General features: G+C 43.8%; 1 protein-coding gene across 2 annotated transcripts in view; it reads right to left on the bottom strand.

Moving 5' to 3' along the window:
* Nucleotides 1-20,295: 20,295 nt before the first annotated feature.
* sema3b (sema domain, immunoglobulin domain (Ig), short basic domain, secreted, (semaphorin) 3B) overlaps nt 20,296-26,271 on the bottom strand; it is an 84,902-nt gene continuing 78,926 nt past the window's right edge. For both annotated transcript variants that reach the window (XM_041856039.1, XM_041856040.1), the window contains exons 12-18: nt 23,175-23,394; nt 22,742-22,833; nt 22,588-22,629; nt 22,200-22,357; nt 21,818-21,873; nt 21,092-21,231; nt 20,296-20,881 (exon numbers count right to left, since the gene is read on the bottom strand). In XM_041856039.1, the coding sequence (XP_041711973.1) occupies nt 20,381-20,881; nt 21,092-21,231; nt 21,818-21,873; nt 22,200-22,357; nt 22,588-22,629; nt 22,742-22,833; nt 23,175-23,394 (1,209 nt within the window). In that variant the 3' untranslated portion in view covers nt 20,296-20,380. The remainder of the gene's footprint in view (nt 20,882-21,091; nt 21,232-21,817; nt 21,874-22,199; nt 22,358-22,587; nt 22,630-22,741; nt 22,834-23,174; nt 23,395-26,271) is intronic.

Genomic DNA, 26,271 nt, shown 5'->3' with positions numbered 1-26,271 from the left:
GACATAGGCTGAGTCAGCCCAATTCTGATCTTTTTTTATTTATTTATAATTGGTTTTTGATCAATCACATCACCTATGAAAAAGATATGTGAAAAGATCTGATGTGACTGGTCAGAAGAACAATTAGTGGAAAAAAATCTCAGAATTGGGCTACCTGTGTAAACGCAGCTTTAGTGGGTCAGACCTATGGGCAGCAGCATTAACCATTGAGGCCCTCTTTAGCCATGCAGCAGGGGGTGATGGGAACTCCAGCTGCTGCAGCTATTTCACTTAAAGCCTTTAACTCGTTACAAATCAGCCTTGCACACTGGTTACAGTCACTGCTCGTGAAGTGACTCAAATCCAATTTTTTTGCATATCCGATTTGAATCTGTTATTTTTCCTGCAGTCTGAAGCACATTGAATCTGATATGGCCATGAGACGTGTCTGAATGGTCAAATCTGATTTATTTGCCCTCAAGGGGTTTTTAGACTGATATTTGGCATATCTTGTTGCTTGCTAGCTGCTCTGTTGACAGTTTGACAAGAACATGTGGAAGCTAACTAGTTTGTCAATTGTTTACAAACAAATTAGCGAATGTGCTAGAAAGCTAAACAGCTACCTAGTTGACTGCTGTGGCTAGTCAAAAATGACTTTTGAAATTTTGATCATCTTATCCTTTGAGGCTTTACACAATGATTTTGAACATTCAAAGCAACTGGGAAACGTCAATGGAAGATATTGTTGTCACCTTACCTTGCTACATAATTATATTTATACATACGGCAAGTATTCAGACGCCTTCCCTTTTTCCACATTTTGTTACGTTACAGCATTATTCTAAAATTGATTAAATTAAATGTTTTCCTCATCAATCTACACACAATCCCCCATAATGACAAAGCGAAAAAATATTTTTGGAAGCACAAAATGTGTTTGATGCTGAGCAGAAATTACAATAAGAAGCATTTTAGATCTGTGTTTACAAACGCAGCAAGATATTTCTTATGCGTTTTATCTTTATTTCCTGCATGAAAAACAAAGAATTCTGCATGAGGGCGACCCCTAAGTTTAACTTGCTAGTTATCTAAGTAAGTGGCTGAATTAATAAGGTCACGGGGCATCATATTGTGTTAGCTGCTCCTCCCCTATCTTCTCTAAGCGGAGCAGGCAGGCCCATTGCCCTAGCGACTCCCAGACTCCACAGCACACAGTACTGTTCTTCCTTCAGACAAGCATGCATCAAAACTTTGTTCATTTGCAATGTCTCTCGTTCACATTCGCTTGTAAATGACCAAAAATGACATTCGGCAGCTCCTACTTATACAGTAACAGTCAAAAGTTTGGACACACCTAGTCATTCAAGGGTTTTTCTTAATTTTTACTATTTTCTACATTGTAGAATAATAGTGAAGATGTCAAAACTATGAAATAACACAGATGGAATCATGTAGTAACTAAAAAAGTGTTAAACAAATCAAAATATATTTTATATTTGAGATTCTTCAAATAGCCACCCTTTGCCTTGACAGCTTTGCACACTCTTGGCATTCTCTCAACCAGCTTCATGAGGTAGTCACCTGGAATGCATTTAAATTAACAGGTGTGCCTTCTTAAAAGTTGATTTGTGGATTTTCTTAGTACGTTTGAGCCTATCAGTTGTGTTGTGACAAGGTAGGGGGATATACAGAAGATAGCCCTATTTGGTAAAATACCAAGTCCATATTATGGCAAGAACAGCTCAAATAAGCAAAGAGAAACGACAGACCATCATTACCTTAAGACATTACGGTCAGTCAATACGGAACATTTCGGTGTGGGTGAACGGATGTGTATTTCCACTGTAAAGCATAGAGGAGGAGGTGTTATGGTGTGGGGGTGCTTTTCTGGTGACACTGTCTGTGATTTATTTAGAATTCAAGGCACACTTAACCAGCATGGCTACCACAGCATTCTACAGCGATACGCCATCCCATCTGGTTTGGGCTTAGTGGGACTATCATTTAATTTTCAACAGGACAATGACCCGACACACCTCCAGGCTGTGTAAGTGCTATTTTACCAAGAAAGAGAGTGATTGAGTGCTGCATCAGATGACCTGGCCTCCACAATCCCCCGACCTCAACACACACAATTGAGATGGTTTGGGATGAGTCGGACCACAGAGTGAAGGAAAAGCAGCCAACAACTATTATTTTACAATGTAAAAAATTGTCAAAATAAAGAAAAACCCTTGAATGAATAGGTGTGTCCAAACTTTTGACTGGTAGTGTATATTTGTATAACGTTATGAGCTGAATTGCCAGCCTTTGCAATTTGTTTATTTTCGTTTGCGCTCGTTACTATATTTAGCTAGCAGCCTCCATGGAAATTCGCTATTACTTGTGCTAATTTTGTTAGCATTCTGGTAATAGATGCCCAATGGGCTTTTTTGCGTTTTTTGATGCCCCCTTGTGTACTAAGCCGGTAATACCGTAAATACCGGTGTGAGAGAAGGATGGTATGAAGATATGAAAATCAGAATACCACCCAACCCTATTAGGGACAGAAAGTAGCCTATGTATGGGAGGCTAGTCTTGTGGACTTGCTAGTCTCAATGAATCAATGCTTCTTCTCTTCTTTATACTCATTGAAATGAGGTTGGCAGGTTTCTGCTCTGTTATCCTGGGGAAGAGGTTTCTATTTGCATTGTCGATGTACAGCAGCCAGCTGGTGGCTGTCTGACTTTGTCAAATTATTTGACTGCTTCTTTGTGGACGTTGTTCAAGTGAACTTTCAAGTTGGAAGGGTTTTTCCTTTTGATCTCCATCTAACACAACAATACATTTACTTTTTTCTCTCACATTAATGTACTCAAAATAATCAGATACAGGGCTTTGTTGTTATCGATCAACCATTGGTGGTTTAGGGTTTACTGCCGACATTGTTCATGCTCCGCGCCCGCCCTTTGTCTAGACTAGTTACCTATCGGATTTCTTCCCTGTTAGCTAGTGATAGCTAGTGGTAATCCACTATACGAATAGCCACGCTTGCTTCGCCCTCATGTGGGTACTAGCAAGCAAGCTAGGTAGTGCCATGTATCAACAGCCAATCCAGTAGGGGCAGGGAGCTATAGTGAGCTTTGATTGGTCAAGCGTGCCGCAGTATCGCAGAGTATTTGAATAAAGTTCTGCATTCCCCAACTTAGGTCCCGCCCTGTTCACACTCCCTCGCCCATGCTTGCATTGCCTGACGGTCGCCCCGCCCAGTTCACAGCCATTTAAATGAATGGGCTTCCATTGTTTCGTCGCCATTACATGCTCTATGTATCTCGGCCAATATGCACAAGCTAGGCCTATTTGAAACATCACCATTTCCTGGCAAAATTTACCCGCCAGATTCAGAAGCTTGAAAACCCCATTAGACTTTAGCTCAAAGTAAAACATAAATAAACGTGGAACATTGCCTTTTAAAGGTGCATTGTTGACAGTGCTCTATTTCTAAAGGGTTGAGGCAAGGATATCCACTATCCCCATTTATTTTGCTATAAGCATTGAACCCTTGGTTGAACGCATCAGCAAAAAGGATAGACTAATGGATCTATCTAACATGCATCCAAGCTACTCAATGTCACATCAACATCCCAGTACACTCTAATATGACCACTATCAGTACTTCTGAAGGTCCCTGAACACATTTACAGTAGAAGAATGAGGTAATTGTAGGGATATAACCAAAATCCCATAGTGGATTAGCCTCCAGCAGTCTGAGCCATGCACTGTTAACAGTCTAGAATAAAGACTCACATACTGTATAAATCATACAAACTGAAGTCTTTCAATAACATACAGTGCCTTCAGAAAGTATTCACACCCCTTGACACATTTTGTTATGTTAAAACCTGAATTTAAAATGTATTACATTAAGATTGTGTCACTGGCCTACACACAATAGCCCATAATGTCAAAGTGGAATTATGTTTTTAGAAATTTTTACAAATTAATAAAAAATGAAAAGCTGAAGTGTCTTGAGTCAATACGTATTCAACCCCTTTTTTTAATTGCAAGCCTAAATAAGTTCAAGAGTAAAACATGCTTAACAACTCACATAATAAGTTGCATGGACTCACTCTGTGTGCAATACTAGTGTTTAACATTCTTTTTGAATGACTACCTCACCTCTGTACCCCAATTATCTGTAAGGTCCCTCAGTCGAGCAGTGAATTTCAACCACAGATTCAACCACAAAGACCAGGGAGGTTTTCCAATGCCTCACAAAGAAAGGCACCTATTGGTAATGTTTTTTTTAAAAGCAGCATTGAATATCCCTTTGAGTATGGTGAAGTTATTAACTACACTTTGGAGGGTGTATCAATACACCCAGTCACTACAAAGATACAGGTGTCCTTCCTAACTCAGTTGTCGGAGAGGAAGGAAACCGCTCAGGGATTTCACCTTGAAGCCAATGGTGACTTTAAAACAGTTACAGAGTTGAATGGCTGTGATAGGAGAAAACTGAGGATGGATCAACAACATTGTAGTCACTCCACAATACCTACCTAAATGACAGACTGAAAAGAAGGAAGCCTGTACAGAATAAATGCATCCTGTTTGCAATAAGGAACTAAAGGAAAACTGCAAAAAATAAAATAATAATTTTATGTCCTGAATACAAAGCGTTATGTTTGGGGAAAATCCAACACATCCCTGAGTACCACTCTGTATTTTTAAGCATGGTGGTGGCTGCATCATGTTATGGTTATGCTTGTCATCGGCAAAGACTAGGGCGTTCTTTAGGATAAAAAGAAAAATGGAATAGAGCTAAGCACAGGCAAAATCCCAGAGGAAAACCTGGTTCAGTCTGCTTTCCAACAGACTCTGTAGCTCAGTTGGTAGAGCATGGCGCTTGCAACGCCAGGGTTGTGGGTTCGTTTCCCACGGGGGGGCCAGTATGAAAATGTATGCACTCACTAACTGTAAGTTGCTCTGGATAAGAGCATCTGCTAAAATGTAAATTCACCTTTCAGCAGCACAATAACCTAAAACACAAGGCCAAATCTACACTGGAGTTGCTTACCAAGATGATATTGAATGTTCCTGAGTGGCCTAGTTGCAGTTTTGACTTAAATCAGCTTGAAAATTGTGTTATTTCTATCGGGGAAAAAAAACGGGGAAAAAAACAAAATATGCTTTTTCTACTTAGAACCAGTAGGTTTCTCCTGCGTGAAGGTGGTGGGAGTAAAGTCAAGGTCAGTATACGGCATATCTGTAGACACACCTCTGCCACACCTTCATTTATTCGATCTCCACTCCAAACGAATAGCTGGTGAATAGCATGCTATTCTCATGCTCAAGTTCAAGGTCAGAATACGCATAGAGAGAAAAGTGCATAAAAAGGGACTTACATTCTATTTACGTGCACTTAACTTGGGTCGGAATCGGCCCCTTAGCGACTTACCTAGAAAGATTCACAGCTGTAATTGCTGCCAAATGTGATTCTAACATGTATTGACTCAGGGGTGTGAACACTTACGTAAATATTTCATTTTCAATACATTTGAAAACATTTCTAAAAATGTGTTTTCACTTTGTCATTATGGGATATTGTGTGTAGATGGGTGAGAAAAAACATATATTTAATACATTTTGAATTCATGCTGTAACAAAATGTGGAATGAGTCAAGGGGTATGAATACTTTCTGAAGGCACTGTAACTCTCTTCATAGTTAGTCACGTCCAAACGATACGTTTCAAGAGCTATATGTCATTCAGTCTATGGGATGTATCCCTATGTAACAAATCACCATCATATCGCACCCCTGCAGCTCCTTATTAGTGGTGTGTGGCTGAGTGTGAGGGACAGAGGACTGGCGGAGCCAGTAACATAAGATCCGTTATGAGTACAGGCTCCGGGTCTGTCAGACTGACAGAGCTGGGCTATGGGCCTGTTGCCTTGCTATGGAGGCTCCACTGTGACAGATTAAGATTTATCGCCATGCAGGGGACCGATGGAGGGTTGGAGGAGCGATGGACAAAGGGAGGAAGGGGAGTGGGTAATTCATCTCAGAGGAGAATGGTTTGACCCCACACCTCCCTGGGGAGAGCGAGGGAAGACTTTCACATTGTGTCACAAATTAGGGGAGAGAGAACTAGCGCAGCTGTGGACAGCTCCTACACACACTCAATATTAGGATGAGGCGTTCCAGTATTAAACCTATGGTCATGTATGAGCTGACATTCTTATTGTACAGCATTACATACAGTACGTTAGTCTATAATCAACTAGTTATCTATTTGAATAGTTACATTACTTTCAGTGAAGACCAACAAATTGTGGTCATCTACTCATGCTCTGTCTTCATCATTCAGTACGAGTCCTTACAACCACACAATCCTGACCATTTCCCAACTATCCAGGGCACATCCAAAAGTTTGAGAATTCGTTATTTTCTCCAACATCTGTGTCTTCGATAGAATTACTCAGCTATTGCCGAAATAGAAATTGCTTTTCATATGATCAATGAGTCATTTTGGCCCTAAGTTCAATTTTAATGCCAAAAGATTACCCTTTTTGTTATCTTGACATGACCCATGTCATACAGGGAAGAACATGTCATTTACAGAACCATTTGCTCTGAGCCAATATGAGAATCTCCCAGACAGTGCATGAGTCATAATCTGTATAGAAGATCTCCTCTATGGAGTCCTCAGTTGAATCAGAGAGGGGAAGGGTATTAGAAGTGGAATAAACTACAACACTTGGTCCATTTGTGAGGCGGTAAAGAAATAAGTGTGGCCGATCCTACACCACCCCAGGTTTAAACAAGAGCATGGGGAGCTCTGCCTAACATACAGTGCATTCGGAAAGTATTCAGAACCCTTGACTTTTTCCACATTTTGTTACGTCACAGCATTATTCTAAAATTGATTAAATCGTTTTTTCCCTCATCAATCTACAAACAATACCCCATAATGACAGAGCAAAAACAGGTTTTTAACATTTTTGAAAATGTATAAAGAAAGAAAAAACTTAAATATCACGTTTACATAAGTATTCAGACCCTTTACTCAGTACTTTGTTGAAGCACCTTTGGCAGCGATTACAGCCTCAATTCTTCTTGGGTATAACGCTACAAGCGTGGCACACCTGTATTTGTGGAGTTTCTCCCATTCTTCTCTGCAGATCCTCTCAAACTCTGTCAGGTTGGATGGGGAGCATTGAAGCAGAGCTATTTTCAGGTCTCTCCAGAGATGTTCGATCGGGTTCAAGTCCGGGCTCTGGCTGGGCCACTCAAGGATATTCAGAGACTTGTCCAGAAGCCACTCCTGCGTTGTCTTGGCTGTGTGCTCAGGGTCGTTGTCATGTTGGAAGGTGAACCTTCGCCCCAGTCTGAGGTCCTGAGTGCTCTGCAGCAGGTTTTCATCAAGGATCTCTCCCCACAGCATGATGCTGCCACCACCATGCTTCACCATAGGGAGGGTGCCAGGTTTCCTCCAGATGTGACACTTGGCATTCAGGCCAAAGAGTTCAATCTTGATTTCATCAGACCATATAATCTTGTTTCTCATGGTCTGAGAGTCCTTTAGGTGCCTTTTGGCAAACTACAAGCAGGATGTCATGTGCCTTTTACTGAGGAGTGGCTTTCGTATGGCCACTCTACCATAAAGGCCTGATTTGTGGAGTACTGCAGAGATGGTTGTCCTACTGGAAGGTTCTCCCATCTCCACAGAGGAACTCTTGAGCTCTGTAAGAGTGACTATCAACCTGAGGTCCTCTGTGGAGATGGGAGATCCTTCCAGAAAGACATACAGAAAAGAACGGGGAGGTTCACCTTCACCTCCCTGACCAAGGCCTTTCTCCCCCGATTGCTTAGTTTGGCCGGGCGGCCAGCTCTAGGAAGAGTCATGGTGGTTCCAAACTTCTTCCGTTTGATGGAGGCCACTGTGTTCTTGGGGACCTGATATAGTCTCTCAACTTAATCAGACAGTCAAAAACCTAACACCCAGCCACATGGCAACTTCCCTCTTACCTGTACCTTCCCCTGGCAGCCGCACCTCAAACAAAAGCAGAGACCATATTTAAAGGAACAGTCAGCCAATGAAATTACACGATCAATCATTAAATTAGCAAGGCAAAAGCATGCATGAAAAGCAATGAAGACTCATTGTAACACATTTTATGGTGTGATGGAAGTAAACACTTCCCAATTCAATCAGATCCGCTTTAGCCAACATCTGCATAGCGGTTATTTTGGCGATGTCGGACGTGGAACCGCCGAGCTGTCAAATCCACAAGCAGCCCTGTGCGATAGGCAATTGTGGACACTACCATTGGATGGACTGAGTCACATTAGTAATAATCCCTTGCAGCCTCTACACCTTGATTAGGGTGATATAAATCCTTATTATTTTGTTTAATGATTTTCAATTTGAGTGTCGATAGGATATACAGCTACACTTTCTCGTTCTGAACTTCTAACGTGAGTGGGAGGGGAAAGCTTCCACTCTTAATGCAGTTACACGTCCGACACCGCCAAAACCCCAGCTATGCGGGTGTTGGCTATCGCCGATTAACACTTGATCTGATTGAATCCCGGCCTAAATGCTCTTACAGGAAGTTGATTAGAAAACACAAATACTGCAACTTATGACCCACTTCCTGTTCTTTCCTGTGTAAGGAACAGGGCACCTTGAGTCTGTGAGAAGTGACAGCTCTATTAGATTATGTGATAGAAATGTAAAGGTCATTTCCGATTGAGCCGACATATGCAGCATTTACCATTGTGTGTTGGTGTGTGTGGACCATGATAATTCCTTAGTGATGTGGAACTTGAAGCTCTCGACCTGCTCCACTACAGCCCCGTCGATGTGGATGTCCACGATCAGCTCCTTTTGTCTTGCTGACGTTGAGGGAGAGGTTGCTTAATGATGGTGTTGAAGTCGTGCACGGCCACGCAGTCGTGGGTGAATAGGGAGTACAGGAGGGGACTAAGCATACACCCCTGAGGAGCCCCTGTGTTGAGGGTCAGCATGGTGGATGTGTTGTTGCGAAGGGAGGTGTTTAATCCCAGTGTCCTTAGCTTAGGGATGCTTGAAGGGCACTATGGTGTGTGTGTGTGCGTGCGTGCGGCATGTGAATGAATTTTATTCCCAACGTCTCAGTGTCTTTGAAATAATTCCTCATGCTGTGCAATGAGGGAAGCCTGGCACTCTCTAGCAGCTATTGCTGAAATAAAGATTGCTTTTCATATAAAAAATACATATTTTGGCCGTAAATTCAACTTTAATGCTAAAAGATGACCAATTTTCGTCATTTTGTTCTTCCCAGAACATGACCCACTGCAGTCATACAGGGAAGAACTCATGTCATTTACAGACAACCATTTGCTCTGAGCCAATATGGGAATCTCCCAGATTCAGTGCATGAGTCATAATCAGTATAATCAGAGTCATAACCAGAGAGTGGAAGGGAAGGGTATTAGAAGTGGAATAAACAACAACCACAACACCTAGTCCATTAGACGGTGTGGTAAAGGTAAACATAGCCTGACTAAATGCCCTTACAGGAAGTTGATTAGAAAACACAAATACCGCAAGTTGTTTACCTTCACACACACTTACGACCAACATCCTGTTCTCTTCCTGTTTAGGGAACAGAGCACCTAGGGTCTGTCAGGAGTAAGTTAATGACCAGAGTGGGATCAGGTGTGTGTGTGTATGTGTGTGTGTGTGTGTGTGTGTGTGTGTGTGTGTGTGTGTGTGTGTGTGTGTGTGTGTGTGTGTGTGTGTGTGTGTGTGTGTGTGTGTGTGTGTGTGTGTGTGTGTGTGTGTGTGTGTGTGTGTGTGTGTGTGTGTGTGTGTGTGTGTGTGTGTGTGTGTGTGTGTGTGTGTGTGTGTGTGTGTGTGTGTGTGTGTGTGTGTGTGTGTGTGTGTGTGTGTGCTTGTGTGGATATTGTGTGTGTGTTTTCTCAGAACTAATGACCAAAGTGGGCCGCAGCGCAGGCTGGGTAGAGTGTGTGATGTGAGAAAGCAGGAACAGGCAGTGTGTGACTCCAGCCGTGTGATAACTGCACCAGCTGTGCTAAGTAATAACACAGCCACCTAAGGAATTACCCACCTGAGACACACTGTTCAGAAGTAGGTCTTTCGATGGATACCAAATACAGTCAAACTCTCTTTCTCTCTTTCTCTTTCTCTCTTTCTAGCTTTCTCTCTCTCTTTCTCAGTTTTTTTCTATTTCCTTCACTCACTCTCTCTCTTTCGCACACACTTAAACCTGTTACATCCAGTGCTTATACAAACAAATTAGGGTAAATCAATAGGAAAACACATTAGAACTAATAATGAAAGGCTTATGAGTTAAATCATTTCCCTACATGTCAGTGTCGTCACAGCTCACTCAGCCGTCCTTCATTGTAGTCACAGGATGTGTCCAGTTCTGAGCGCCACCTTCTCCTGCTACTTCCTTCCTGTGGGTGTGGGCCCTGCCGTAAGCATTGTCCACTATAGCCATATCTTCCTGTCCACTCACTTACAGTAGCTCAAACACACTGCCCTGCTCTATAAACTCTGCACAGCACAGTTCAATGTAGCGCAAAGCAGCACAATGTAGTTCTGCTTTGGAAAGAACATTACTGGACATAGATGAAGTCATTGATGGAATGGATAGTTAGAGAATGCAACTTTCTCTGATAGTGGGTGCCAGTTTAGTCTATCCACCTTACAGCTCCATCCAGGAGAGACTAGAATACATAATAGAGATAGTGTATTTTCGAATGTGCTGTGGTCTGTACCTAACACTCAGACTAAAGGCACGCTATAGCACAGAGAAGCAAACAGCTGGATGACACCCCAGTATTTCCCACAACATTGCCCCCATCAACTACCATCTATCCAGCATCTCATCCATCTGATCCTTTAAGATAATGTTGTTCAAGCCCTAGTGAAACAGACTTATTTTATGTGGTAATTTGAGATTCGGTTTCCATCCGTTCTGTGTAAACTGCCCTGGTGGCTGTGTAAGCACCCTCAGCCTCCCTCAGCCTCTCTCAGCCTCTCTCTATCTCTCTCAGCCTCTCTATGCCTCTATCAGCCTCTCTCGGTCTCTCTCAATCTCCCTCAGCCTCTCTCAGCCTCTCTCACCCTCTGTCTCTCTCAGACTCACTCAGCCTCTCTCAGCCTCTCTCTGTCTCTCTCAGACCCTCTCAGCTTCTCACTGTCTCTCTCAGCCTCTCTCAGCCTCTCTCTGTCAGCCTCTCTCAGTCTCTCTCTTCCTCTCTCAGTCTCTCTCTGTCTCTCTCTGTCTCTCTCAGACTCACTCAGCCTCTCTCAGCCTCTCTCAGCCTCTCTCTGTCTCTCTCAGCCTCTCTCAGCCTCTCTCAGCTTCTCACTGTCTCTCTCAGCCTCTCTATGTCAGCCTCTCTCAGACTCTCTCTTCCTCTCTCAGTCTCTCTCTGTCTCTCTCTGTCTCTCTCAACCTCTCTCAGCCTCTCTCATCCTCTTTCTGTCTCTCTCAGCCTCTCTCTGTCTCTCTCTTCCTCTCTGTCTCTCTCTGTCTCTCTCAACCTCTCAGCCTCTCTCATCCTCTTTCTGTCTCTCTCTGCTCTCTGTCTCTCTCAGACTCTATCATCCTCTCTCTCTCTCAACTTCTCTCAGCCTCTCTCATCCTCTCTCTGTCTCTCTCGGCCTCTCTCTGTCTCTCTCAATCTCCCTCAGCCGCTCTCACCTCTCTCAGCCTCTTTCTGTCTCTCTCTGCCTCTCTCTGTCTCTCTCAGACTCTATCATTATCTCTGTCTCTCTCAACCTCTCTCAGCCTCTCTCATCCTCTCTATGTCTCTCTCTGTCTCTCTCAGCCTCTCTCAACCTCTCTCAGCCTCTCTCTGCCTCTCTCAGCCTCTCTTTGTCACTCTCAACCTCCCTCAGCCGCTCTCTGCCTCTCTCAGACTCTCTCTGTCTCTCTCAACCTCTTTCAGCCTCTCTCTGACTCTCTCAGCCTCTCTCTGTCTCTCTCAACCTCTCCCAGCCTCTCTCAGCCTCTCTCAGTCTCTCTCAGCCTCGCTCATCCTCTCTCTGTCTCTCTCTACCTCCTTTAGTCATTTAGCGTCTGCTAAATGACTAAAATGTAAATGTAAATGTTGGTGTGTGTTTTGGTTGTGTGGTGTTGCGGCGGTGGCAGAGATCTGTCAGCGCTGCTCGTGGCCCAGGGTCCACGGCTCAGGGAGGGCAGGGGAGGGGAGTGAGAGAGGGCTGTCACTGAAACCCTGCCTTCTTTATTTCAACACTCTCCCCAAAACAACACACTGGGGTTAATCACTCCAACGAGAGGGAGGTAATTACTGCTAATTAGAACCATTCATCATTTGACCTGTCACTGCATTGTGGGGTGTGTGTGTGTGTGTGTGTGTGTGTTTGCGTGTGTGTGTGTCGTTAAGTAGTTGTTACAACGCTTGAGTGAGGAGAGGGAGAGTGAGACACTTTTCAGGGGTTTTCCTGCTTAGGTTTTATGGTGTTTCTGTCACTTTATAAAAACTGTGAAGTAGGCCTGTGAGCAGTTTAGTCCAGGTGGACATCATACTGCCTGCACTGGACACTGGCCCTCTCTTTAACTCTTTAACCACAGAGGCCTGACTCATTCAGACTGCACCTATACAGTAGATGTCCTGCTTGAGTAATGAAAAATAATGAATAAGTTCAGTAAGAAAGCTACACTAGGACGTTATGGGAAATCAGTGAGTATTACACAGTAAATTAAGAGACTTCAAATCAAATCAAATCAAATTTTATTGGTCACATGCGCCGAATACAACAGGTGCAGACATTACAGTGAAATGCTTACTTACAGCCCTTAACCAACAGTGCATTTATTTTAAACAAAAAAATGTAAAAATAAAACAACAACAAAAAAAGTGTTGAGAGAAAAAAGAGCAGAAGTAAAATAAAGTGACAGTAGGGAGGCTATATATACAGGGGGGTACCGTTGCAGAGTCAATGTGCGGGGGCACCGGCTAGTTGAGGTAGTTGAGGTAATATGTACATGTGGGTAGAGTTAAAGTGACTGTGCATAAATAATTAACAGAGTAGCAGCAGCGTAAAAAGGATGGGGTGGGGGGGCAGTGCAAATAGTCCGGGTAGCCATGATTAGCTGTTCAGGAGTCTTATGGCTTGGGGGTAGAAGCTGTTGAGAAGTCTTTTGGACCTAGACTTGGCACTCCGGTACCGCTTGCCGTGCGGTAGCAGAGAGAACAGTCTATGACTAGGGTGGCTGGAGTCTTTGACAATTTTGAGGGCCTTCCTTTGACACCGCCTGGTATAGAGGTCCTGGATGGCAGGAAGCTTGGCCCCAGTGATGTACTGGGCCGTACGCACTACCCTCTGTAGTGCCTTGCGGTCGGAGGCCAAGCAGTTGCCATACGGTGATGCAACCAGTCAGGATGCTCTCGATGGTGCAGCTGTAGAATTTTTTGAGGATCTGAGGACCCATGCCAAATCTTTTCAGTCTCCTGAGGGGGAATAGGCTTTGTCGTGCCCTCTTCACGACTGTCTTGGTGTGTTTGGACCATGATAGTTCGTTGGTGATGTGGACACCAAGGAACTTGAAGCTCTCAACCTGTTCCACTGCAGCCCCGTCGATGAGAATGGGGGCGTGCTCAGTCCTCTTTTTTTTCCTGTAGTCCACAATCATCTCCTTTGTCTTGGTCACGTTGAGGGAGAGGTTGTTGTCCTGGCACCACACGGCCAGGTCTCTGACCTCCTCCCTATAGGCTGTCTCATCGTTGTCGGTGATCAGGCCTACCACTGTTGTGTCGTCGGCAAACTTAATGATGGTGTTGGAGTCGTGCCTGGCCATGCAGTCATGGGTGAACAGAGAGTACAGGAGGGGGACTGAGCACGCACCCCTGAGGGGCCCCCGTGTTGAGGATCAGTGTGGCAGATGTGTTGTTACCTACCCTTACCACCTGGGGGCGGCCTGTCAGGAAGTCCAGGATCCAGTTGCAGAGGGAGGTGTTTAGTCCCAGGATCCTTAGCTTAGTGATGAGCTTAGAGGGCACTATGGTGTTGAATGCTGAGCTGTAGTCAATGAATAGCATTATCACGTAGGTGTTCCTCTTGTCCAGGTGGGAAAGGGCAGTGTGGAGTGCAATAGAGATTGCATCATCTGTGGATCTGTTGGGGCGGTATGCAAATTGGAGTGGGTCTAGGGTTTCTGGGATAATGCTGTTGATGTGAGCCATGACTAGCCTTTCATGACTTGGCCTCTACTCAGGCAGTAAAGCACCGTGATTAAATCATTGAGTGAGAGGCAGAGATATTATGATTATCCTAGATCTATGATGACAGCTGGATGTAGAAGCCACTTGCCTCAGTCCCCACTGTCTCTCTGCCAGATGACAATCTCTCTCTCTCTCTCTCTCTCTCTCTCTCTCTCCTATCCCTATATACTGTACATACTGCAAATATCTCTTCTTCCCCGGCCAGGAAGCTGAGATGAGGAGATTACTCTCCTGGACACATTCCAGTGGCCCAGTGGAGGCCCCATAAACTTTCCCCTCGGTTGTAATCATGTGCAAAGCAACACTGGAAGCAACAGTCATGAAGATGCATTCAAATCTTTCCCCCAGGTGACCTGTGTGACTGTGTATGTACTGACATGTACTGTATGTGTAACTGATAGATGTATCGGACCCCAGCAAGACTAGCTGTCGCCATTGGCATCGACTAATGGGGATCCTAATAAATTAAATTAAAATCAAATGATGTAGTTAGGCAGGTGCCTTAGCGGCTAAAGCGTTGGGCCAGTAACTTAAAGGTCGCTAGTTTTAATCCCAGAGCCAACAAAGTGAATTTCTTTTTCGATATGCTCTTGAGCTTTAGGGTGACCCTGGCTCTGGGATTAAGAGGGTGTCTCAGGGGGAGTTGGGATTTGCAAAAAACATATTTGCAATAGGACAACAAAAGCACCCACCAAATTATTATTATTATGTTAGCGTTCTCTTAGGGGCATGAGAATCAGTGAAAAAAGCACTTACTTGGCGGGGGTTATGGCTTTGGCTAGGGTTAGGGTTGAGCCGGGGTATGGACATGAAGCTAAAGTTAGGGTTAGGGTTTGGCTAGGGTTGAGCCTGGTTGGGACATGAAGCCAAGGTTAGGGTTTGGCTAGGGTGGGCCGGGTTGGGACGTGAAGCTAGAGTTAGGGTTAGGTTCAGGGTAAAGGTTTAGCTAGGGTTAGGGTTGAGCCGGGGTGTGGACATGAAGCTAGGGTTAGGCTTGAGCTGGGGTATGGGCATGCAGTTAGGGTTAGGCTTGAGCTGGGGTATGGGCATGCAGTTAGGGTTAGGGAAATCAAACATTCATTTACATGCTGGTGCACTGTGTGCCCCCCTGAGGGTGCCCCGTAATCTCAGGAGAGGGCATGAGGTACTCAACTGCATGTTAATCTAAGCCCCTCTGTAACCCTGTAAAAAAGGCTGTGGAAATGAGTCCTCAATTAGGCCTGCTGGTCCTAGGACCCCACGGACCCCCCAGCCCATGAGTACATACACACATACCAACCCCTTCTCTACTAGCAAGCAGGGTAAGGGGAACAGGGGGGGGTAATGTTTTGCCAGTTTCAGTAATACGTCAATGTGATATTTAAGTTGTTTTTGCGTTGTCATTATGGGGTATTGTGTGTAGATTGAAGAGTGAAAAAAATCAATTTCATCATAAGGCTGTAATGTAATAATATGTGGAAAAGTCAAGGGGTCTGAATACTTTCCGAAATGCACATCCCCAATTTAATTTCCTTGTGTTTATGATTGCATTGTGTGTGTGTCACGATCGCTACAAGATGAAGCGGACCAAGGCGCAGCGTGATAGGCGTACATCTTTTAATGAGTACTTTAACCAATGACAACAAAACGATACGTGAAGTCTAAAGGTTCACCAACACAAACCTATACAGATCAAGATCCCACAATAAACTGTGCAAAACAGGCTGCCTAAGTATGGTTCCCAATCAGAGACAACGAGAATCAGCTGCCTCTGATTGGGAACCACCCTGGCCAACATAGAAAACACGAACTAGAAAGAAACACATAGAAAACACAACATAGACACTACACACCCTGGCTCAACATTAAAGAGTCCCCAGAGCCAGGGCGTGACAGTGTGTGTGTGTGTGTTGTGTGTGTGTGCGCGTGTGCATGCTCGTGCGTGTGTGTATGTGTGCATGGGCATGAACATTCCAAACTGGGAAAAGCATCGGTCAGCTCTGTGACAGCAGGGTCATTATGATATTTCTATGAAGAATGTGAGGCATAATGTTTGGATGGTTGCTCCACTACCCCCCTTATCCACAGCAGCCACTCCTGGAGAATGTCAGGGCCAGTGATATGAAGGGGTTAAGGGGCAGTGGGCTGTAAGGGGTTGGGGGACATGAAGGCACAGATTGGTTTGTAGATAATGGGGAGAGGAGAGTGAAAAGGGACTCACAGTTCCCCACAGTACAGGCACAGAGCTCTCCCTCTCCTCTGTCAATATAGGAATGCCATCCTGTGTACGAAATAGGAATTGCATCGTTGTTGGTCGTTGATGTAAGGCTGCAGGCCTGAATACCATTGTTGTGCTGTAATACTCAGTTGTAGTGTAAAACACAGTAGATGTCATATGACAATAAACTACTCAGACGTAAAGTAACTGGGTATTTTATTGTGTTAATCAAAAACAATCTGACATAACAATCCACAAAGAACTTTGGAAGTAATACAGTGCACCATGTCAACTTTGGCCTTTGAACTTTCATCACAGACCACCTCTCCTCCTTAACCAATATTAGCTCTCCTTTCCCCCGAACACACACACACACACATGCACGAAGACACACACAATCTTTCTCTCTCAGTAATAATGTTGGGGTGCGTCACATAGCATGGAATAGAAAGGATCAGCGATTGGAGAGCAGTGTGAAGAACATTTATGCTAATTGGACAACTGGATCAACATTTACAGAATGTTTTTTTAATGATGGCATTTTTGGGAGAATGTGTAGGCCTATGGTACAAATATTGAAAAGGCTCTATTCAATCCGTATCACGGAAGTTCGGCTCAATCGGAAATTGTCTTAACATTTCTAGTGTGCAAACTCTATCGCTTCAGCGATACAGATTGAATAGAGCCCTTAGTCTCTACAAGAAAATAAAAAAAATCCACCACATCATATTAGCTTATCTGCGCACATAAATACATAGCATAACCATATTGAACATTGTGCTTTCTCAACTCAGTCGCTCTTCTCAGAGGTAGCCCAAAAACCGGCACATGGCGATATTGAGTCGTTTCATCTTACCATCCAAAGGGAATGTATGCAGCCAGCTATACACTCCTATCCCCCTGGACCGGTTCGTACATAAAACATTCTCCATTCAGGCTGCTAAGGTGTCGATTTCCTCCTTAACCAGATGTAATTGCGAGAAGGTGGGAAAAAAACGGGGGAAATATGCGTACTTTCTTTATGAAACACTATTTTCCACCATCATGCTAGAGTAGCTAAATGTTAGTCCTGGATGTTGCGTATTGCATTCAGCCAATCAGGTTGCAGCAGTCTTTTATTTTGAAACTATCAGACCAGGGGTGAAAAAACAGACTGCTGCAACCTGATTAACTGAACGCGATATGAAACATCGGGGACTAGCATTAGCTACTGTAGCATGGTGGTCGAAAACGGTGTTTCATAAAGTATGCATATTTTCCCTGTTTTTTTCCGCTTTCTCAAGATTAAATCGAGTTAAGGATGAAATGTAGACATTTGCAGCCTGAATGGAGAATGTTTTATGTACGAACCGGTCCAGGGGGATAGGCTGCATACATTCCCTTTGAACGGTAAGATGAAACTACTCAATATCGCCATCTGCAGTCCTTTGGGCTATCTCAAATGTGCGTCACAAATGGCACCCTATTCCCTATATAGTGCACTACTTTTGACCAGAACCCCATGGGCCCTGTTCAAAAGAAATGCACTTTAGGGAATAGGGTGCCATTTAGGGATGCAGACAAAGTCTCCATTGTCAACTATGTAGCCACTAACCTTGGTCATGCAATTAAAGAGCACAAAACTACAGTCCACTTAACGTATTTGCCTCAGTCATTCAAGAGTTAATAATTACATCTTTATAAAGCAGGTATAAATAACAGACAGGATTCCATACATCTAAACGCTCTGGTAGATTCCACTGGGATAAGGAGAAAAAGTAAAAGCATGTTTTATTTTACAAAGCCACTTGTCTTTCACCACAGACTATATATAAGTATATTGAATCCTACCACAGAAAGTCCTTGGACCAGGCCAGGTCTATACATGGAAAAAACACTAGATGGCGCTCTACTCACACCATTTCACAGAGGACGAACGGGTTTTGCTGAACACAAGGCAGCAAAGGTATACTGCATAATTGACACACAGAGACAGGCATACAGAAAAAGCAGGAAGGAGGGAAGTTCTTATAATGTCTGTACTTAATGATTTTGTTTTATTGTACCTGATTACTGTCCTTGAATTCAGCCAAAACTGTAATTTTGAGCAATTCTTGCCACCTCAGTGGTGATGTCTGTCTGTATGTGTTTATGATGTAATGGAAATATTACACACGCACACACACACACACACGCACACACGCACACACGCACACACGCACACACGCACACACGCACACACGCACACACACACACACACACACACACACACACACACACACACACAGGGACTGATCACTTATCTAGATAAACAGTGTAAAATAACAAAGTAGGTACCATTTAGAATAAGAATCGAGATGTTTTCACACATAAATATCATGCATTTAGCCCAAAGATGGGATGTCGTATTTAAAGTCTACTATTCTTTCACGAGGCCTTGCAATCCCACCTACACATTGATGTTGTGCAGTCTGTCACTAGTACCATCTCAACTCCTACATGTAATTGTGTCAGCACACAACACAAGTCAATACAGTCAGAAAATACACACAGATAATTTAAATAAAAGACTAAATAAAACACAAAACATATTTCTTGTCACCCAATGAACATATGTAGAATATCTTCCCCTTCCTCTACCTTGTCAGCCATTTTGTAAAACCACACTAGAACCATTGTATTGATCCTGTACACGCTCTCTCTGCTTCAGAATCTACCCTCATTATGAGTACTCTCTATACACCGGAATGACAGTATAGTGCCTTCACCAATCTGTAGTTGTTTGGACCAAAATGCTAAGAATTATATCAAAGCCTACCTCTACCACAAAGCACACATCTACATTATGTTCTCTTTGCATATAAAACACGTGAAATGTGATTATATCTACGTTGATCAATGTGCGTTTGGAGGTATGTGGATTCCGTCTGGATCCCATTGTTTTTGTCCATCTCACGATTTGTCATCCATATCATCATCAAATTCCTTGTCATCACAGGTTGTAAATGTGTGTATGTGTGTGTGTCTGTTTCCATTCTGATATTCCAGTTACGAGCCAGTTGTATTTCCGTTGAGAGATTGAGTTACACACACTGAGGCATCCTTTAACTTGGGGACTCTGTCTGGCTGTCTGTCTGTCTGTCCAGTCTGTTCGGTCTATTCTGTAGTGGTGAGGTCTCTATCAGAAGTTCTCCAGGAGAGTGCATACAAAGTGATTGAGAGCTGGGGCAGATAGAATTAGGACAGGGGGAATAATAGGAGGCAATACAAGCAAGGGGTGGTAGTCAGGGGTCAGGGGTCAGGGAAGAGTGAAGCATCATGGGGCAGTAGATAGTGGGGAGTCAGAAGATAAATATTCACAAAGAAGGAGGAGCTGTGTGTGTGTGGTTGACCCCCTCCAGAAGTCCTTGGTCTCTATCAGTCTCTGTCTCTCTCTTTTCCTCCTCTCTATTTTTTCCTCTCTCCCTCTTCTCTCTTTGTATCAGTCTCTCTCCTTCTCCCTCTTCTCTCTCTGTATCAGTCTCCTTCCTTCTCCCTCTTCTCTCTCTGTATCAGTCTCCCTCCTTCTCCCTCTTCTCTCTCTGTATCAGTCTCTCTCCTTCTTCCTCTTCTCTCTCTGTATCAGTCTCTCTCCTTCTCCCTCTTCTCTCTCTGTATCAGTCTCCCTCCTTCTCCCTCTTCTCTCTCTGTATCAGTCTCCCTCCTTCTCCCTCTTCTCTCTCTGTATCAGTCTCTCTCCTTCTTCCTCTTCTCTCTCTGTATCAGTCTCTCTCCTTCTTCCTCTTCTCTCTGTGTATCAGTCTCTCTCCTTCTTCCTCTTCTCTCTCTGTATCAGTCTCTCTCCTTCTTCCTCTTCTCTCTCTGTATCAGTCTCTCTCCTTCTTCCTCTTCTCTCTCTGTATCAGTCTCTCTCCTTCTTCCTCTTCTCTCTCTGTATCAGTCTCTCTCCTTCTCCCTCTCCTCTCGCTATCTGTTGTTACTCCCCTGCGCTTCGCGGTACTCGTGGGGAGGGCTTCCCGTTGTGGGTTCGGCGGTTCCTCCCCTTGCGGATGTCCTGCAGATGCTTCCACTTCTTGTTAGGGGCCTGGATCACAGGGCCGAGGGGCGGGGCCTGTTTGGCGGGAGAAGCCGGGAAGCTCTTTTCCGATTGGGCATTCTTGCGCGCCCACACCTGCTCGCAGATCTGGTCCACGGTGCTAAGATTGGGGTGGTCCACCAGCTGCATGAAGTCCCGGTACCACATCTTCTGATTGGTGGAGGGTGGGCCGCCGCTACGGGGGTCCAATCGGAGGAGAGGGTCAGTGGGCGGAGAAGGGGAGGAGGAAGAGGAGGGTACTACCTCAAGTGTGATGTCCAGTAGGGTCTGGGTGAAGCCGTGCTCCATGGCGTGGCACTGGTAGAGGCCAGCGTCACGCTTCAGTACCCTCCTCACCAACAGTCCCCGCTCTGTCTGCAGCACACGGTCATCTAGACGCAGCTGGGTGACATCACACACAAAGAGAAACACACACAACTGAAGATTAGAGCTTGAAACAGTCAATGTGAACCAAAAATCACTTGAATATTGTTGAATTTTTGTGTGTGGGGGGGGGGGGAAATAGTTACTATGAATGACCTCTCAACTGTACATCCGTTAATAGCTGTAATTTTGCCTAGTAGTTTCATCCCTCCCTCCGTGTGCTCTCACCTCTTCCCTGGGGTTGTGGGGGTGTTTCTGGAAGGTCCAGGTCACTCTGGCCTGCAGGGATTTGGGTATACACTCCAGGAAGGTACTGCTCCCCTCCACCCCAAATAGCCTCCTCTCTGCCACGCGGTGCTTGTGGTGGTCTATTCACCATTAGATAATGTGAGATAATGTGAGATTACAATTTTATTCAACATTTATTTTACAGTCTTGAGGTTGACAACTTATTATTTCAAGTAGTGTAAGTAAATGTGCATGGGTGTTAGTATGACTGTGTGATGGGGAATGTGTGTGTGCTGTTTGTCCCTTGTCACAAAGGCAGCCTTCCAAACTCTGAAATAATCACACAGACCTTTCCCTATTTTGCGCAACACTCTCACAGAGCGCATGATATGACATAATTGTGTGAAATCACCATGTTGTGCCATTTGGGTAATTTGTCTAATAATTCATGTCATTATGAGTGACAGAATGCTCTATTGTAGTCTGGGATGTAGGGGTGAGCGAGGTCAGGATGTGGCTTTGGCACGGGCCAAAGAGAGATTATGGCACAGAATCCCACTAATCACCCTGCCCTCTATGAGTGGGAGCATGGGAGAGAGAGTTAACTCTTGGTCACAGTGCGCTGAATGCTAACTTGAAATCAGAGTGTGTAACTAAAACTTGACATCAGCCTAATTTCTGTAAAAGTCTGAGTTCTGGAGTTAGAGTAGAGTGAAAGAGTCTTACCTCCTGAACACAGGGTGTTGGGGTCTCCATTCCTCACGTCCTGACGACGGAAACGCCTGGAAAACGGGAACAAAGTGAAGTGTTGATAGAACATAGTACAGTGCGTAAGCTACAATGTGTTGATATGCCGGTCGGCTCTCTTGTGATTATAATGACTAGGGTAGTAGTCCATTGGGGAATGTACAGTAAGAGTAGGGTTGGGGAGTTTAGAGTTGGCTGGGTAGAGGATCAGGTTTGGTGATGTTTACAGTTTTAAAGGTAGTGGGTAAGGTTGGTTAGGGTCCTATGTTGGGCAAATAGCATATACTGCAGGTTGTTTACCATTTTGGTGTTGAGGAGGTAGCATGTTAGGTTGTACGTTAGAGTTTGTATATCTGTTTACCGTTTGGTGTTGGGGAGGTAGCGGGTGCAAGAGGTGCCGTCCCAGGCGCAGTATGGGTCTCTGGCCAGGCAGCACTCAGCACAGGCCTTCCCATAGACACTGCAGCGATGCAAAGGAACCTGGACCAGCCCCGTGTCTGAACCCACATACAGCTGTTGCTGTGGAGAGAGATAGAGATAGAGGAGCAATGTTAGTGACATACAGTCAATGGATATTAAATATCTTGGAATTGGTCTTGGAGAGCTAGCACACTGGTGCCTATCCTTCTGATATTATGTTAGCTCTTAGCTCTTTTCTCATTTGCCTTGTATTTTTTTATTTTGCCCCCCACCTTTATAGGCCCCTAAGAAGATACTTAACAGATTCTTTAAAGGTAAGTGTCTCTTACCCGCTTTGAGGAGATCTGCATGTTAATGATGGATGAGGCATCCTGCAGAGAAGAATAAATGGTTAATTATCCCACTCCTAAATATAATTATACTTGCATAATATACTAAAAAATGTATACATATGCAAGCAGCATGATGGATGGGTCACCTCACCTTGAACACCTCTAGCTCTTCCAGTAGAAGGTCCTCCATGTTCTTCCAGCTCTCTTTAGGTACAGAGATCACCTTCAGCACTGTCCCTTTGTCTACAACACACCAACACATACAGGTTTCAGACTGGATCACACAATCTATCCCTGCTTACTATTCCATATACACACTGCTCATATTATTCATTCTAGTTAGTATAACACACAGAAGTGCCAAGAGTACAATGTGGGGGAAACATTTTTTACACTTATACTGTTATCAGTAAAAGTGTGTATAAGTGTGGATGCCAGTCTGTTTCTGCTCTCTTGACAACTCCTTATGGAATTGTCATGCCAAATGTTTGGATTGAAAATGACAGCAATGGAGTTGGCAAGAGCACAAACAGATCTGGGACCAGGCTAAGCATAATGAGTAAGGGCTACGTATAAGTAGTTACCTGTGCCAATGAACATGACGTCATACTGCCCATCGGCGGCGCCCACCCGGTCCACAGCGATCTGGGTGAAGCTGTAGTCTACGTTGGTCCTCAGGAAGACTGGCCGGCGGTTCAGGGGGTACACAGGGTTAAACATCAGAGGGTGGTGACGCGCAAACTGGATCACGTCGTCAGGGAAACCCTTGGTGGACTCGAAGCTGCCGAATGTCTTGCTGGGGCACTAAGGGGTCAAACAGAGTAACAGTACAGAGGTTATTCTAAGGGTATTATGAGGTTATTATGAGGTTATTATTAGGTTATTAAGAGGTTATTATAAGGTTATTATGAGGTTATTGGGAGGTTATTGGGAGGTTATTATGAGTTAAGACAGGTTGTAACAAATGTTACACATATAGGCATATCTAAATGTGTCTAAAGTGAAAAACATACATGGTCATCAACTAAAGGTTAAAAGGGTAAAAAGGTCATCCCTAGACCAGACATTGTATGTAAAGAATATGTGTTTTCCCAACTAACAATAAGGGTATGTCTGGTCTATGATCTATGAACTTAATGTTTATTATTTTCATTGAATGCGCCGTCAAATGCTGTATCTTTAAGTAATGGGGGCTAATGGGAGAAAATGAGCGTGAAAAAAGGCCTGTCTGTTCGCACCAGGGGTAGAGTTATGCCGCTCCTGGGGAGTCTGTTTTCAGTGGTGTAAAGTACTTAAGTAAAAATACTTAAGGTACTACTTAAGTCGTTTTTTGGGGTTTCTGTACTTTACTTAACTGTTTATATTTTTGATAACTTTTACGTTTACTCTAATACATTCCTAAAGAAAATAATGTACTTTGTACTCCATACATTTTCCCTGACACCCAAAAGTACTCGTTACATTTCGAATGCTTAACAGCACAGGAAATGGTCCAATTCACACACACAGAGAGAACCTCCCTGGTCATTCCTTCTGCCTCTTATCTGGCAGACTCACTAAACACAAATGCTTTGTTTGTAAATGATGTCTGAGTGTTGGAGTGTGCCCCTGGCTATCCGTAAATTAAAAAAACCAAGAAAATCGTGCCATCTGGTTTACTTAATATAAGAAATGTGAAATGATTTATACTTTTACTTTTGATACTGAAGTATATTTAAAACCAAATACTTTTAGACTTTTACTCAAGTAGTATTTTACTGGGTGACTTTCTATTACTGAGTCATTTTCTATTAAGATATATTTACTTTTACTCAAGTATGACATTTGGGTACTTTTTCCACCACTGTCTGTTTGTGACCTAGGTTCACAAGGTTAATTTATAGAGAATTTAGTCTGTAAAGTGTATATTTTTTGGGGGGAGGTAGATCAGCTTTAATATTGCAGATAGATTGTGGCTTCTATCAATGTAATTGTCTTCATCATTTCCAATCCCACATATATATATATTGTTTGTAAATATATATATATATTATTTTAAATATGTATTTTTTTCAATATATTTTCCTTCATTATTATTGTCCCCTAACCCTACCACCCCTCCCCTAATTATGCTTCTAATTCCAGCTTATACATACTATATACATTTTACGGACAGTATATTTTACATTAGTTATCTTTTGTTTGTTTCTAAGCCTTCAGCTACCCTCAACACCTCCCATCTATCACATTCAGTTTTGATTTCTAGCTGCCATACATTTTTCCACGGTGCTGTGATGTTTTACAAAAGTTATAAACCTTTCTATTCTCATAGTTTCTACAGATTGTAAATTAAAGATAAAATTTTTTGCTAAGAGTATTATTATATTATTGATCGAATGACTATGACTTTTCAGATCAGCCAGCAGTGCTATTGGCAGAGTTAACTCCAGCTAAAGGTTGCAATTCTTCAGCCATTCCTGAACCTGCAACCAAAAACAAGCTACATATGGACAGTACCAAAACAAATGATCTAATGATTTTGTCTCTTCGCAGCAAAACCTGCAGAGCTGGGATAGTTGTATCCAGACCCGTCGCCAGACCTCAGTCTTAAGGGGGGCATATGAAATGCATGGGAGGGCACGGCACAATTATTATTAGCCTACAGTACCTATATTTAATAATAAATTCCCTCAAGTGGGGGGCACAAGCATTTTTGGGGGCAGGCCCGGCCCCTTATGGCCCGCCCATAGCGACGGGTTTGGTTTTATCGCCCATGTACAGTGGCTTGTGAAAGTATTCACCCCCCTTGGCATTTTTCCTATTTTGTTGCCTTACAACCTGGAATTAAAATTGATTTACACGACATGCCTACCACTTTGAAGATGCAAAATATTTTTTATTGTGAAACAAACAACAAATAAGACAAAAAAACAGAAAACTTGAGCGTGCATTGCCTCTCTGATTAATGCCCTCCTTGCCTGGTCCGTGAGTTTTGGTGGGCGGCCCTCTCTTGGCAGGTTTGATGTGGTGCAATATTCTTTCAATTTTTTTTATAATGGATTTAATGGTGCTCCGTGGGATGTTCAAAGTTTCTGATATGTTTTTATAACCCAACCCTGATCTGTACTTCTCCACAACTTTGTCCCTGACCTGTTTGGAGAGCTCCTTGGTCTTCATGGTGCCGCTTGCTTGGTGGTGCCCCTTGCTTAGTGGTGTTGCAGACTCTGGGCCTTTCAGAACAGGTGTATACAGTAAGTGTTCCCTCTGTTCCCCTTGTCTTTGTGAGTGATTGTTTGTTGTGAGAGCGTGTAGCTCGGTTGAGCTGCTATTCGCTGTGTTTATGCCAAGGTGGATGTTTTCCCTTGTAATAGTTTCGTTTGACGCTTTGGGCATTTGATTAATGTAAACGGAATAAACTCTGGACTTCGGTATTTTACCTCCTGCGCCTGACTCCTTCATTCACACCTCATCACAGAATCACTCACCTGATCTGATATGGAGTCAGCAGGAGAAGACCGCATGCCTGGAGTTGTGGCAAGGGTCCAGGAGCATTCCTCGATGTTAGCCAGCTTGGGGGAAGCGATGGATCGGGTTCTTCAGGTGGTACAACGCCTGGAGAGGAGAGGATCCGATCTAACGAGACCAGTTGGTCTACCGGATCCAGCCACCTACACCCCAGCCCCTGGAGGGATCCAGATAACC

Source organism: Coregonus clupeaformis, unplaced genomic scaffold, assembly GCF_020615455.1.
Source record: "Coregonus clupeaformis isolate EN_2021a unplaced genomic scaffold, ASM2061545v1 scaf0303, whole genome shotgun sequence".
Classification (NCBI taxonomy): domain Eukaryota; kingdom Metazoa; phylum Chordata; class Actinopteri; order Salmoniformes; family Salmonidae; genus Coregonus; species Coregonus clupeaformis.
This window is presented reverse-complemented; position numbering and strand designations above follow the sequence as displayed.